Here is a 12,697-nt window from a genome sequence, read left to right on the forward strand (position 1 = left end):
GTGAATCTCTGGATCAGCCGTCTCATCGATGTTGCAGGGAAGCTCACCGCGCAGCTAGCCGTCATGGGCATGCCGGACGTCAGGTTCTCCCAGGAGGCGAACACAAGCCCCAATGTCATGTTGACCTTGTTCTTCGAGCGCATCCTCGACGCCCTGGAGTAGCTCTGCTCCAATCGAGCGACCTATCTGGCCAATGAGTCCCGGAGGCTTTGTCGGGGTGCCCTGACCAAGGTGGCGTTTTGGAACCCCAACGTCGACTTCGCCGACGCGTTTGAGAGCTTGCCGGAGGGCACGGACCTCGCGGCGCTCGAAGAGCATATCGAGCCCATCATCAGCTGCGTCGGCAGAGTCAAGAGGGTGGAGGGCCAGCGCCGGGACTAGCCACCTCGGTTTTCTTTGCCGCTGCGAGTTCATGCCCAAGACAATTTATCTTAAGTTAGAACCGCGGCAATCACTGATGTAATATAACTCTGCGGTACTTTGAAATGAAGCATGCTATCTTCCTGTTTGATCTTTCCTTGTATGAACACACCCTACGCCTAGTTGGACAGGTTTGCCGGCACGTAAACCCATGCTGTGGTGCTTTGAGGAACGGATCCTTAGTAGCCTGCCGGGGGGCGCTTGCTACCGGGCAAATCACCTTGCCGTTCTCGGCGCAGCTGCCTGATCTGTTGAGCGGACTCGAAACAGAACAAGGGCGTTGCCAATAGCAGAAGGGTTCCCTTGCGTGCAGGTTTTTCCATACAAGGAACAAGATCTTTCGAGGCAGATAACCCTATGTAAAAAAGAAAGGAATTGCTCAAGGTTTTGCATGACTTAGCTTTTTGTCGCCACGCGGATGGTTGTTGCGGCTGCGGATAGCACTGCCTCGCCTAGCCGACAGCACCAGAGCGTGGCTGATCGATGTCGCCTTCTTCTCTCGAGCCATCGCGACAAAGGAATCGATGAGTTGGCTTCAAAACCGGATTTTCACAGCCTCAGCGCCCCTACCAGGCACGCCAAAGATGTCGGGGTTCTGGAATGACACCTATGGGATCCCTCCACGGAATCCCTTCTACGGTAGCGGGGCACGGGGCTGCGCAAAGAGCGGGTCCAGAAGATCAACTCAGTGGGATTTTTAGCTAGGTTCGGGCCACAAGCGATGCGTAAAACCCTAGTCCTGCTTTGTGTGTATTTAGTGTTCTTGAGTTCTTGAACTAGCTGCGGTGCATGCCCAGTCCAAAAAGTCTGAATCCTTCCTCGGTACGCCTCGGGCCTCCTTTTATATGTCAAAGGGGTTGCCATAGTGGCACACAGGAGGTGGAAAGTATGTATAGTGTACAAGTTTATCTCCTGACATCCCAGGATAAACGCATTTAATGCGCCGCCTATGTGTCCTCTTGCTTTATCGGGGACGATAAAGGAGCTCGTCATGTCCATCGCCGCCTCGCCTTTCTTCGATGCGTGTCCAAGGTGACGAGGCATGCAGCGCCACGCTGGCTGGCTGGCTGCTGAGCTGGTGCGGTGGCAGGGTCTTCACGAAGATCTGCATGCCATCACGCAGGTGCTTAGCTGGGTGGCCTAGAAGCTGCATGCTGCCACGCAAGTGCATGCCTAGTTGGTAGGCTGGTCGCCATGTCGGAACGGGCACGGGGCAGCGAAGCTTTGGTAAGTGCGGGCCTGGCCTCGGCCCGGCAGATGCCCCCGGCAAGGCCCTTGCCGGGATCTCGTGGGCGTCCCCGGCAAGGGTCTTGCCGGGGGGCTTATCGTCTTCTAGTGCTCATCTAGGCCTACAGGTCTTTGGTTTTCTCAAAGATCTGCACGCCATCATGCAGGCGCTCCCGGGACTTGGTCCTGACATTGTCGATGGCGTCATAACTCTCAGGCTCAAGGGTGGCGGTCTTGCTGATGCTGGGCAAGTTGCCCAGCAAGGCTCTTGCCGGGGCCATGCAGGCCGTCCCGGCAAGGCTCTTGTCGTGGGAAGCCCATCTTGTCCCTTTGCTCTTTATGCTTCTAGCTTGGGTGCTGCCTCGGCAACCTTGTATCTTCGCTTCCTCTGCCCTGTTGTGCCCGGCCACAGGCGTGGCTATGACTGCCCGTGCACAAGTAAAGGGGTACAGAAGGGCCCCTACTTTTGTACACCGACGGTGTGGACAATAGATTACTACTTTTATGGTTTGACCTAGTTAGTATTACTAAATCTATCAAAATTTTTGATGAGGATGATGCTTTAATTTGGGATCTTGAATCTAATGGTAAATATTCTGTTAGATCTATGTATGTCATGGTTAACTTTAGAGGCATTAGCCCTGTATTTATTCCTGATATCTGGCATATCCATGTTCCTCCCAATGTTCACATTTTCTTGTGGCTGCTGGCTCATAACAAATTGCTGGTGAGGGGGAACCTAGTTAAAAGACAATAGTTAAATGATGTTACTTGTTTATTTTGCTGTGAATATGAAACCATTAGTCACCTCGTTTTTAGTGTGATGTTGTTGCGGAGATTTGGAGGATTGTTCACTCCCTCACTGGGTGTATACCCCCGGCCACATTCGAGAATGTGGCTAAACTGTGGGTCATGAATAAATCTCTGCAAGCTGATAACATGATCAATTTAGCTACTCTTTGGGCTATCCGGGATGTAGAAATGATAAGTGTTTTAACAATGCCACCTGGGTTGGAGTGCGGGTGATCCTAAGGAAAATTGCGGGTTACTGCACGCTTTGGAAAATCCTATACACAGGAAACACAAAAGAGTGTGTGGAGATGATCACATTGTCTCTATGGGAGGTTGCCAGATGACCACCCCCGCTGCTTCGGCCAGAGCCCGACTGAGGAAACATGAGTTGTGGCTGCAATACTCTTTGAGGAAGGCGGGAGGATGGATGGGTATTTACAACATGGTGGTCCTGGCTTCATGTTGAAAAGATGTGTTGTCCTCCCGTGTTCTCTCGTTAGTTCTTGTATCTTCTCCTCCACCCCTGTATGGTTGGGGCTTTGTTTTCTTCCCTTGTGAGGAGCACTCTTTTTATTTTGTTTAGCTTGAATGTTGCACGGGTTGATACACCAATCTTCCCCCGCGTGCTGTAATAAGTTGTATTCAGTTTGGTTTCGTTTTTGATGGAATGGAACCGGAGTAGATGCCCTTTTCTTCTAAAAAATATAAAGATACGGTGTGAACCAATTTGTAACTGGATGGTTAGGGGGACAGTGTCCACCAGGATTCAAGTCCTAGACTTACACTAGTGTTCGCATTTTAGATTTATTTCAGTCCTTTCGGCAATGTGCTTTTAGTGGAAGGAGATGTTCCCATTGACTACTAAAGCAACTGTGATCGTCTGTGACGACGTTGTCAATTCAAGATGATTTGCAGGCTGAGTGTCTTATGGTGCTTATAGGGGTAGGGTGAGTGTATTTGTGTTTGTACTGTGAAAAAAAATCTGAAATTTTAAAAGCGCGCGCTGGATGAAGAGAACCAGCGGCCGCTTGCCACACATGCATGCGTACTTTTTTCTTGTCTGCTAGTGCATGTGGTTGTCCTTATTAAATGTGAATCAGACTAGTCATATAGTAAGGAAACACATATTCACCTTCATTTATTTTGGGTTTTCAAATTTTTAAAAAGTCACATCTTTCAAACCACGCATCAAAATTCAGATCCGTCTTCACTGTTGGATTCTTCGCGATGAGATCTTTGAAATTAGATTCCACATGAGTATGTTTCGACAAAAAAAAATCCGATGCCAAGTTTTGTGTTATATGATGCAACTTTCGTACTGCATTGTGCAACTTTAATACTGAATGATGCAACTTTTTTCAAAACTATTTTTTAGAGCCGCATGATCCTATTTTCTATGAGGTTGCAACCTAACAATTATGACAACCTGTGCAACTAGTCTACTGCCCGGTCCAACTACCTAGTAGTCCATATGCAACCCTCCTTCCTACAAGTGGACGTGTAGTTTTTCACTCTTGGCACACCCTGCCCCACCCCCTATCATTGCTTTGTGCAACTTAGTCTTTTTGCCACGCCAACTGCCTATTAGTCGATGTGCAACTCCTTCCTTTCCCTACTTGTTGATACATAGTTTTAGTTGGCGGGTTCAACAGACAGAGTTGCACATAGTCTGTTAGACAGTTGGCCAGGGCAACATACAAAGTTGCACATCCTGGGATAGTTGGATGGTGAAACTCCACATTCATAAGGGTAGTGAAAAGTTGCATATAGGTAGGGTGCTAAAGTTGCACATCTCACTAGTAGGGGTGGTGTGGACCGGATGCTAGCAGAGAAACTACACCTCCACGAAGGATACAAGAGGCACATCACTGTTTGGCAGTTTCGCCATGGCAGCGTATGAAGTTGCACATCTACTGCTAGGCAGTTGGCCGATGTAGTAAATAGTGAAAGCACATCCATGAGTAGGGGGGGGAATTTGCACGTCAAACTACTATACAGTTGGTCAGGGCAAGAGACGAAGTTGCACATCTCACTAGAAGGGGGTAGTTTGGGGGTGGAGGTGCCATCAGTAAAAACTGCACGTCCACGGGGTAGGTGCAAAGTTGCACATCCACTACAGTTAGTTGCACACCGCTGCTAGATAGTTGCATAAAACAAGGACTAAAATTGCACAAAAATATTCTATCAAAACATACTCATACGAGATCTAGTTTTGAAGAGCACGTCGCAAGGATTCCAACAATGAAAACAAATCTTAATTCGGATCCATGATTTAAAAGTTATGGCTTTTCAAAATTTATAAATCATGAATTAAACGGTAGGAAGTCGTCCATACCATGCATGAAAAAAGCCACAACTAAATGCATGTGGATCATTTAATGCACGGTTGATGGATTGTTTCCGTTTAGCCAATTGAAATCATAAAAGTCTTTGCTAGATGAAGGAGACAAATAATTTCCATAAAAAGACCGACTGCTCGGAAGCGCTAGCCAGCAGCCGTTTGCTCGCTAGACGCGTCTAAAAAAGAAATATACCGCAACATGCAACGCTGCCACGCAACCTGATATAGTTGTCTCGCAACACGCAACGCTGCCGCGCCACAGGTTCAGATCCAGTCTGACGGTAGAAAAGTCATGGTGGTTGATGCAGCTACCACCGCTGCACCGCCGGCAACAACTTCACGTACGACACGCCTGAGCCGTACGACAGGCTAGCTAGCCGGAGAACGACTCCTGTAGGCTGTAGGCTCTGACCGGCCGGCAAGCCCTGCCTGCCGCCGGTCCGCCGGTCCGATCGACGTGACAAGACAAAACACGTCGCTTGCCCTGCCACGATCGACGCTGAAAGCAAGCAGGGCAGCGCATCCCCGCATGCATGCATGCATGAGACGTACGACACGACATGCACGACGCTTTGGCCGGCCCTAACGTACACGGGATCGCCCAGGACGAAACACTGCACTCCACTCTGTGATTCCCGTCACAGACACCACCATCTGCAGACGTTGCCCGTGCCAAAGAACGAAATCAAACCACACAATTAATAATAATAACCAATGATAATAATGGAACCACAGGACTCGCGTCTCAGCTAACGATCATTTCTCCCGAGCACAAGGAAGAAGCTCTTCAGTACAGTTGAAGAAACCACTCAGCCTACAAAGACTACACCCATCCATTCACGTACCGCTCCCTAACCTCCCCCACTCCCTAATACTACCGCAGCAGGATGAAGCCATGATGCGTCCCTGAGGGAAAAAAAAAGGACCAGATGAGAGCACGGTACCACTCGATACTGAGTTCAGGTTCAGGGGTTTGCAAGAACAGAAAAGTGGCCTGAGAGAGAGGCTCGCCTCACCTGGTCACCGGTTTCTTATTTTTCATATTCCAGAGACTCCACCAGTACATAGACAGGCTTCCCGTTGAGCTTGTAAAAATCCTGCACGGGGTAGAGTTGCTGTCTCAGTGACCACTGACCAGATTCAAGCAACACCTTTTACTACTCCCTCCGTCCGGAAATACTTGTCATAAAAATGGATACAAATGGGTTATCTAAAACTAAAATACATCTAGATACATCCATTCTCTGGACAAGTATTTCCGGACGGAGGGAGTACAAGCTAGTAGGATAATTCGCTAATTCAGATACACTCAATGGAAAACTTTTCAAGCAGCTGCAGTGACTGGTGTAAGATTGACAGCGAATACTAAAGAATGGTTCCTGATGCTTCTTTCACATTGTCCTCAGGCATTTGATGCCACATGATCTCTATCCGCTATCTAGTAAGGTGCATCACTTATTCTGCAACATGAGCACCACAGGATGCACCGCCGCTAAATAAAATTGTGTGATGCAAGTCCCCATTCCTTGACCAATACTGGTATTATTTATTCACGTTAGCCTATGGATAATCAGCTGGTACTTATCTCAGCTGTGACTGTGAGGAATAGACATGGTCGGTCATGTTTGTTCATGGCCGCCTTTTGTGGAAACAAACCATTGACGCCACTGTCTGAAGCTACCATGGCGCCAACAGGCTATATGAAGTGTGCAGAGCAGACAGTATCTGAGCAAACTAGTAAAGGTGCACAGGCCAAGAACTATGCGATTTTCAAGTGGTCAAATCCGGTGACAGTGTAATTTAGGCTTCAGACAGAGCAGTAAACGAATGAGAATTGCTAACAAATACTACGAGTTGTGAGAGAGAAGAAGCAGAAATATAATATGTGTATATATCAGATTCAGACGCCATTCGACACTTTGGATAGTACCATATCTGATTCATGTGTAGAAAGACGAAATACCTTAAATTTAGGGAGCCCAATGAGACAAGCACACTCAACGACATCAGCTCCAGCACGTTCTGGAAATCAAACTGTTCGGTAAGAAAAGGTAGAAAAGGTATTCAAAAAATACCTATCTACTTTTTACCAGTGCAAGATAAAATTCATCTAGAAAAGTATCCAAAAGGCAGCATAGCGTTCTAGAAACAAGGTTGTGCAAAATACTATTAAAAAAGACGCATGCTTAATGGCATGACAGCGTCAGAGTAAGTGCAGACAAGGAAAGGTGCAGCTGAAAAGATAGTATAGCATTCTGGGCGAGAGTACTTGATTCTGTGATTGAAGCCCCCAAAACATGTAGTGTCAACATCAAATCATGCTTCCACATCAATTTGTACCAGGACATATCTTCAAACAAGATTCTCTCCGGAGAGATCTTGCCAAGATATAAAGCATGTCCCATTACGGAAGATTTCATACTAATTAATATATATATCTAGGTCAGTATCAGTTAGCACCAAGTTGTATGGAGGCCTGCCATCCGTACATGAGAATCCAATTAGTCTATTGCATTCCAGGGATTATTTAAGCTGTTTCTGACAGTGCTGATGCCGTTGTGGATTAGATTAATTAGGGTGGTAAAAGATGTGCAGGGTGTGGTACAGTTTCAAGACAAGTGATACTCCACTTGATAAGATACTTGAATCTGATACTCCTAGTACTAAGCAACTACCGGTCTGCCATGCACTGGTGCCTTCAGTTCTGCAAATGTGTCACGGGCTAACAAGACGAGAATTGACTGATTAACTGTTGCACCGGTCAGTGAATAATGTGCTCTGAATGTGCCAGTGGAAAGAGTATAACCTCTGAAGTTGCACAAGTAACAGACAACTAAATAAAATGGCATCCATACGAATTACCCAAGCAAATAGTGATCAAATGCAAGGTATTCTGTCTGGATTCCTTACCAAATTCACAGTTATCCCCTCTGTCCATTAATATAAAACGTTTTTTAGACTGACCATAAGTCCAAAAAAAGTCTTATATTAATGAACAGAGGTTGTACTATTTAGTCGCATTTGGTTTGAAATTACCATGCAAGTACAGGTCAAGGCTGCAGGGGATGCATAATATTATACTCCCTCCGTTTTTATTTATTCCGCATATTAGGTTTTACCTAAGTCAAACTTTGTAGTGTTTGACCAAGTTTATAGGCAATAACATAAATTTCATAATAATGAATACATATGATATGAAAATATATTCAGACTCTAATGATATTGATTTACTATTATGGATGTCAATATTTTCTATATACAAACTTGATCAAAGTAAATGAAAATGGCCGGAGTACTTGAAAGGTATGTGATACGTACCCAGAAGATTTATAGCAGCACAAAGTGTCCCACCAGTTGCAACCAGATCATCAACTATCAAAACACGCTCACGGGGTTCGATAGCACCAACATGCATCTCCAGACAATCAGTTCCGTATTCGAGAACATAGGTCTCAGAAATCACCTCACCTTTCATGTTCGTAAAAGAAAATGTTAGCGCATCAGTGTGCTGCAAAAACACTTCAGTTTTATTTAATTTTTGCGGTGTGCAGAAAAACTTTAAATTGGCCACACAATATCTTGCCTAAACCCTGCCACCAACCTCTAGTTTTCTTTTTCTGTCTTTAGTGTCTAATAATTTGGTGTTCGCCCGGTTTTCCTCAAATTAACCGGGCAACTCTTTTCTTCTTATATGAAAATATGAAATGGCAGAGCTCCTGCCCATGCCTCGGCAAGCATTTAAAAAAAAGTAATAGAACATGTGCTGGAAACTGCAAAGGGAGATGGTACTGAATGTCTGCAAATTTCTTCAGGTTTCATCACGCGCTGCTGCATAAAGGGACTGACAATGTTTTTTGTGTATGCGTGTGTGTGTAAAGTTCATTTACTTCCAGATTACCAGTTTTACTTGCTCGCGCGAGAAAAAAGATAAAAAAAAATTACTCAACTAAGGTCGTTATTGCACAGCTGAATAGACAAATGGCAACAGGTTTCAGAGCATGGCAATTATGCAGAAAGGAACCTTTTCGAGGGGAGCTCACCTGGGAGTTTCTTAGGCTTGCGCAACGGAATGAACTTGGCACCGATGGCTAGTGCAATCGCGGGGCCAAATATAAATCCTCTCGCCTCAATCCCTGAAGGATGGATGGAAACAAACAAGTCAGAAGAATGCTCCTACACTTGGGCTAACACATCTAAAATAATCCTTAGTATTAGTATAATAAGATGATGAGACACAACATAATAACTCCATTTAGTCGAGAATAAGATACTCTAGTCTAGCCTATAGTCTAGTAATATGAAGAAAAGAGGAGGAGAGGAGAGGTTATGAGGAAACAGAATGGAAAATCCAGGACCAGCAAGGAATCGCAGAAGCAAAGCAGACAGAGGATCCAACAAAGGAACAAAGCAAAATCTGAGAAGCAGTACTTTCCCGTGAAAACGACGGCAGATTGGCCACATGCATGACCTCAGAGCAAACGGTGTACCGCGGCCACCCACCGTCCGATCCCCGGCAGACACGGCCGCGGCCGTCGGACCACGGGGGACCTGGTCCTGGTCCCCTCGCTGGCCGCGAGATCTGCCCGTGCCAGGGCTTCTACATGCGCCCCGGATACGCTATTGAATGCCGCAGATCCGCCCGGCCCGACTCGTGACCGCCCTTTGAAAAAACCAAGCCGGAAGTCGGAGAAGCGCGACCCCGTCATGTGCCAAACATTCCGGCACGCACGCACTCTGCGCGGCCCGGGTCGGGGCGGTCATACATTCCTCCAGCTCTAAACAACACCACTCGCGCAAAAAAAAACCATGAAAAAAAGGAGCCTTCTTGTTCTGACCTGATAATTATAGTGCTAGTACTAGTGAGCAGCTCACCTGCCGATTCCTGAGAGAGAGAGGGAGAGAGAGAGAGAGAGAGAGAAATGGAGCTTTTGAGCACGCCCCGATGAGAGATCGACCATATGGCCATGGAAATGGAGCATAAAAGACCATACCCCCCACATGCACAACGTACCAGACGCCCGACTTTCCGTTTTGGTAGGCAACCCTCGCCTCGTGACCGGAAACGGCCGACGCAGCACCGTTTTAGTTTTACCACCACGCCATTACCAACCGTGACCGCCACAACTCCTACTCACATGCACAGTAGTACTCCTAGCGATTTGGTAGTGGCACATCTTCTACTAAGAATAAGATCAAGGGTGTGGCAAAGCTTAGCCAGCAGGAACAGTGGCGTGGGACTATTATTGTGGCTGCTAGTATATGATAGTATTGTCCTCCCGAGAAAAGGCGACGGACGGGTGAGTAGAGCGATGCGAAAAAGCGCACCCGGGCGACGACAAGCATGGGGGAGCAAAAGGACCACGGGAGATCTCCCTCAAAGATATTACGGAATGGATGGAATCTCACAACACTACACTACGCTGCCAACAGCTCAGCCCAGCCCTCCTCTCCTCTCTACCACCCTCTGCCTCTTCTTGCCTTCAGAGGACGGAGCGTTGATCCATACAACAGCTCAGCTAGCTAGACAAGTACTCCTACTAGTACTACGTACATGCATGGGGGAATTACTACTAAGGAGGGACGGGTGGGTTACTTACCGGCGACGGCGGCGATGCCCATGCCGCGGTAGCGCTCCACGAACATGTCCAGGGCGTCCTTGAACACCCCGGGCCGCAGCAGGAGCGTCGTGATGTCGTTGAACATGATGCCTGCGATGCCACCCAACAAGCAAGTTTTATGTCGGTCGTGCGCTGCGCTGCTGGATGGATCAAGATTCAAGAGTCGAGACCTACCTTGCTTGGGGAAGTGCGGGACGACGCGGATGGCGTCGGAGATGCCCTGCAGGCGGGGGTCGCCCGGCGCCACCACGGCGTCCTCGGCCTTGGCCTTGACGTCCGGCATGGCCACAACGGCTGTGGCGTGGCCGTTCTCCTTGGCCTTGCCGTTGCCGTTGCCGTTGCCGGCCTCCATCACGGCGTCGCAATTGGCCTCCTCGCCCATGCCCACTCACTCACTCTGCACTCTGCGGCTGCGCTGGAGCTGGAGTGTGGAGCTCAACAAGTGAGTTAATGTTGCTTGCTGACGGGTGTGGCGTGCCGGTGCGGTGTATATATAGCAGGGAAAAGGAAAGGAGAAAGAGAGAGGGGGGTTGGGGTTGCGGTTGCGGTTGCGGGGGCGCTCCTTCCTTTATCACGACGACGAGTCATCCTTGGACTCGGAAACAAGCAGGCAGCGGACCACGGGGTCCTGTTCACAACGCATAGCCTGTGACCCTCCCGCGTAGGGATAGACCCTGTCTATAGCCTACTTGTACGTGACAATGTGCCTGTGTGGGCGTCTGTGGGCGCGCGCGCGCCGCGTCGCTTTCCCGAGCTACGGCCTCCGCCTCTCTCTCTCTAGAGTTTTCTTGCTTCTATTGGTGAGCAGTAGGTAGCCGTTTCAGAGAAATGGAACAGGTGGAGTGAGGAGTTACTCCACTTGGCACCGGCGCCGATTCCCACAGTCGCGCGCACCATCTTTTGCTCTGCTTTTCACCCGTCCGTGTTTCGTCGCTCCGCCTCGGCATGGCACCATGTCCAAACACGCGGCCGGAGCGGAGCGGATCCGATGCCGGTGCCGCTGCCGATGCCGCTGCCGCGCGCAGGAGCAGCAGTGGGCAGCGGTACGGCGCCAGTTATGTCACCTTTATTTCGTCCAGGTATTCGGTGTACCGTGCCGCGAGCCCGTACCGGTGCTGCTGCCGCCCTGTGGGTATGCAGTGTGCTCAGCCTCGACGTCTTGGCTCTCTTGGATCGCTCATGAATTCATCGGTGGTGATCATGCGTTGTTGTTGATCTTCTTGTGGGAAATTGGCGTGGATGGCAAAATCTCAAGAGGATATTATCTTGAAGATAAATTGGGGAAGATCATATTCACATCAGGAAAGTTGTAAGTGTGTTGTGCTCATGCAATGAGAACAACCACTGCTTGAGACTAGCCATAGTGGAGAAGTAATTTCAATAGTAACATATATATTGTCACCTATGTTACTATCTTTAGAGTGGGTAGTAATATTAGTGCGGTGTCATTAAAATCTTCATTTATTAGATTATAGCCTCATATTATATTGGGATATGTGATGTTACGGTAACTGGCTAAATTACTCGATTTGCCTCTCTTCTCGTTAACTCAATACCACATAGGCAATTTTGCTGAGTTGAAGTTTATATTACTCTTGAAGCTACTGTCGGATTACGGGTTCCGCATACCCTTGAGAGGTTCGAACTCTGGGGTGTGCACGAAGAACTCTTTCTTCCTAGCCCGCCTGCTCAACGATCCCATGGCCTAACTCAACGAACCCAAAAAATGAAAGACACAGAGATTTATCCTGGTTCGGGCCACCTTGCGGTGTAATACCCTACTCCAGCTTTGTGATGGATTGTCTCGAAGGGCTGAGAATGAACTAGTACAGTGAATGAACAGCCTCAGGAGGTGAGGTGTTCTTGAGCTCGAAGAGCTGGTGGGTGTGGGGATGGTCAGAATGATCCGTCCATCTTACGATGGTGGCTAAGTCCTATTTATAGTGGTCTTGGTCTTCTTCCTAAATGTTAGGCGGGAAGGGATCCCACAACGGCCAAGTTTGAAGGGGGACAACTAGTACAAGCTATCCTCACTAAAGTAGTCTTCGCCTACAAAGGCTCTGGTGGTGACGCTGTAGTGGGCTCCGGACGACCTCCGTCCTGCAGTCCTGGTGGTCTTGGTCTTGTTGCACCGATATGGAAACCTTTGTCTGATGCCTCGGGACCCCGCGCCTACGCTTGCCTCCTTAGCACGAAAGAGGAAACTGGTACACTGCGCCCGCTGGCGCCCGCCTGGCCTTGGTCGTCATGGATCACATCACGCGAACCTCGCGAGGTGCACCCTGCATTGATATCTCTG

General features: G+C 48.3%; 1 protein-coding gene across 1 annotated transcript; it reads right to left on the reverse strand.

The window, feature by feature from the left end:
* Nucleotides 1-5,462: 5,462 nt before the first annotated feature.
* Nucleotides 5,463-10,931, reverse strand: LOC125513614 (adenine phosphoribosyltransferase 2-like). Its single transcript, XM_048678776.1, has 7 exons — nt 10,573-10,931; nt 10,378-10,488; nt 8,821-8,913; nt 8,099-8,248; nt 6,744-6,802; nt 5,797-5,877; nt 5,463-5,686 (listed from the first exon to the last, which is right to left on the reverse strand). The coding sequence occupies exons 1-6, from the start codon at nt 10,778-10,780 to the stop codon at nt 5,812-5,814; spliced, it is 687 nt and encodes a 228-aa protein (XP_048534733.1). The 5' UTR covers nt 10,781-10,931; the 3' UTR covers nt 5,463-5,686; nt 5,797-5,811.
* Nucleotides 10,932-12,697: the final 1,766 nt, after the last annotated feature.

This window comes from Triticum urartu, chromosome 6, assembly GCF_003073215.2.
Source record: "Triticum urartu cultivar G1812 chromosome 6, Tu2.1, whole genome shotgun sequence".
NCBI lineage: Eukaryota > Viridiplantae > Streptophyta > Magnoliopsida > Poales > Poaceae > Triticum > Triticum urartu.

What these genes read in the sequence shown, in the direction of transcription:
- LOC125513614 (XM_048678776.1), bottom strand. Translation starts at nt 10,780, where the DNA reads ATGGGCGAGGAGGCCAATTGCGACGCCGTGATGGAGGCCGGCAACGGC. An exon ending in TGCTGCTATAAATCTTCTGG is followed by an intron (nt 6,803 to 8,098) that starts GTACGTATCACA and finishes TTTGATTTCCAG; the next exon opens with AACGTGCTGGAGCTGATGTC. An exon ending in TTGGGCTCCCTAAATTTAAG is followed by an intron (nt 5,878 to 6,743) that starts GTATTTCGTCTT and finishes TACCCCGTGCAG; the next exon opens with GATTTTTACAAGCTCAACGG.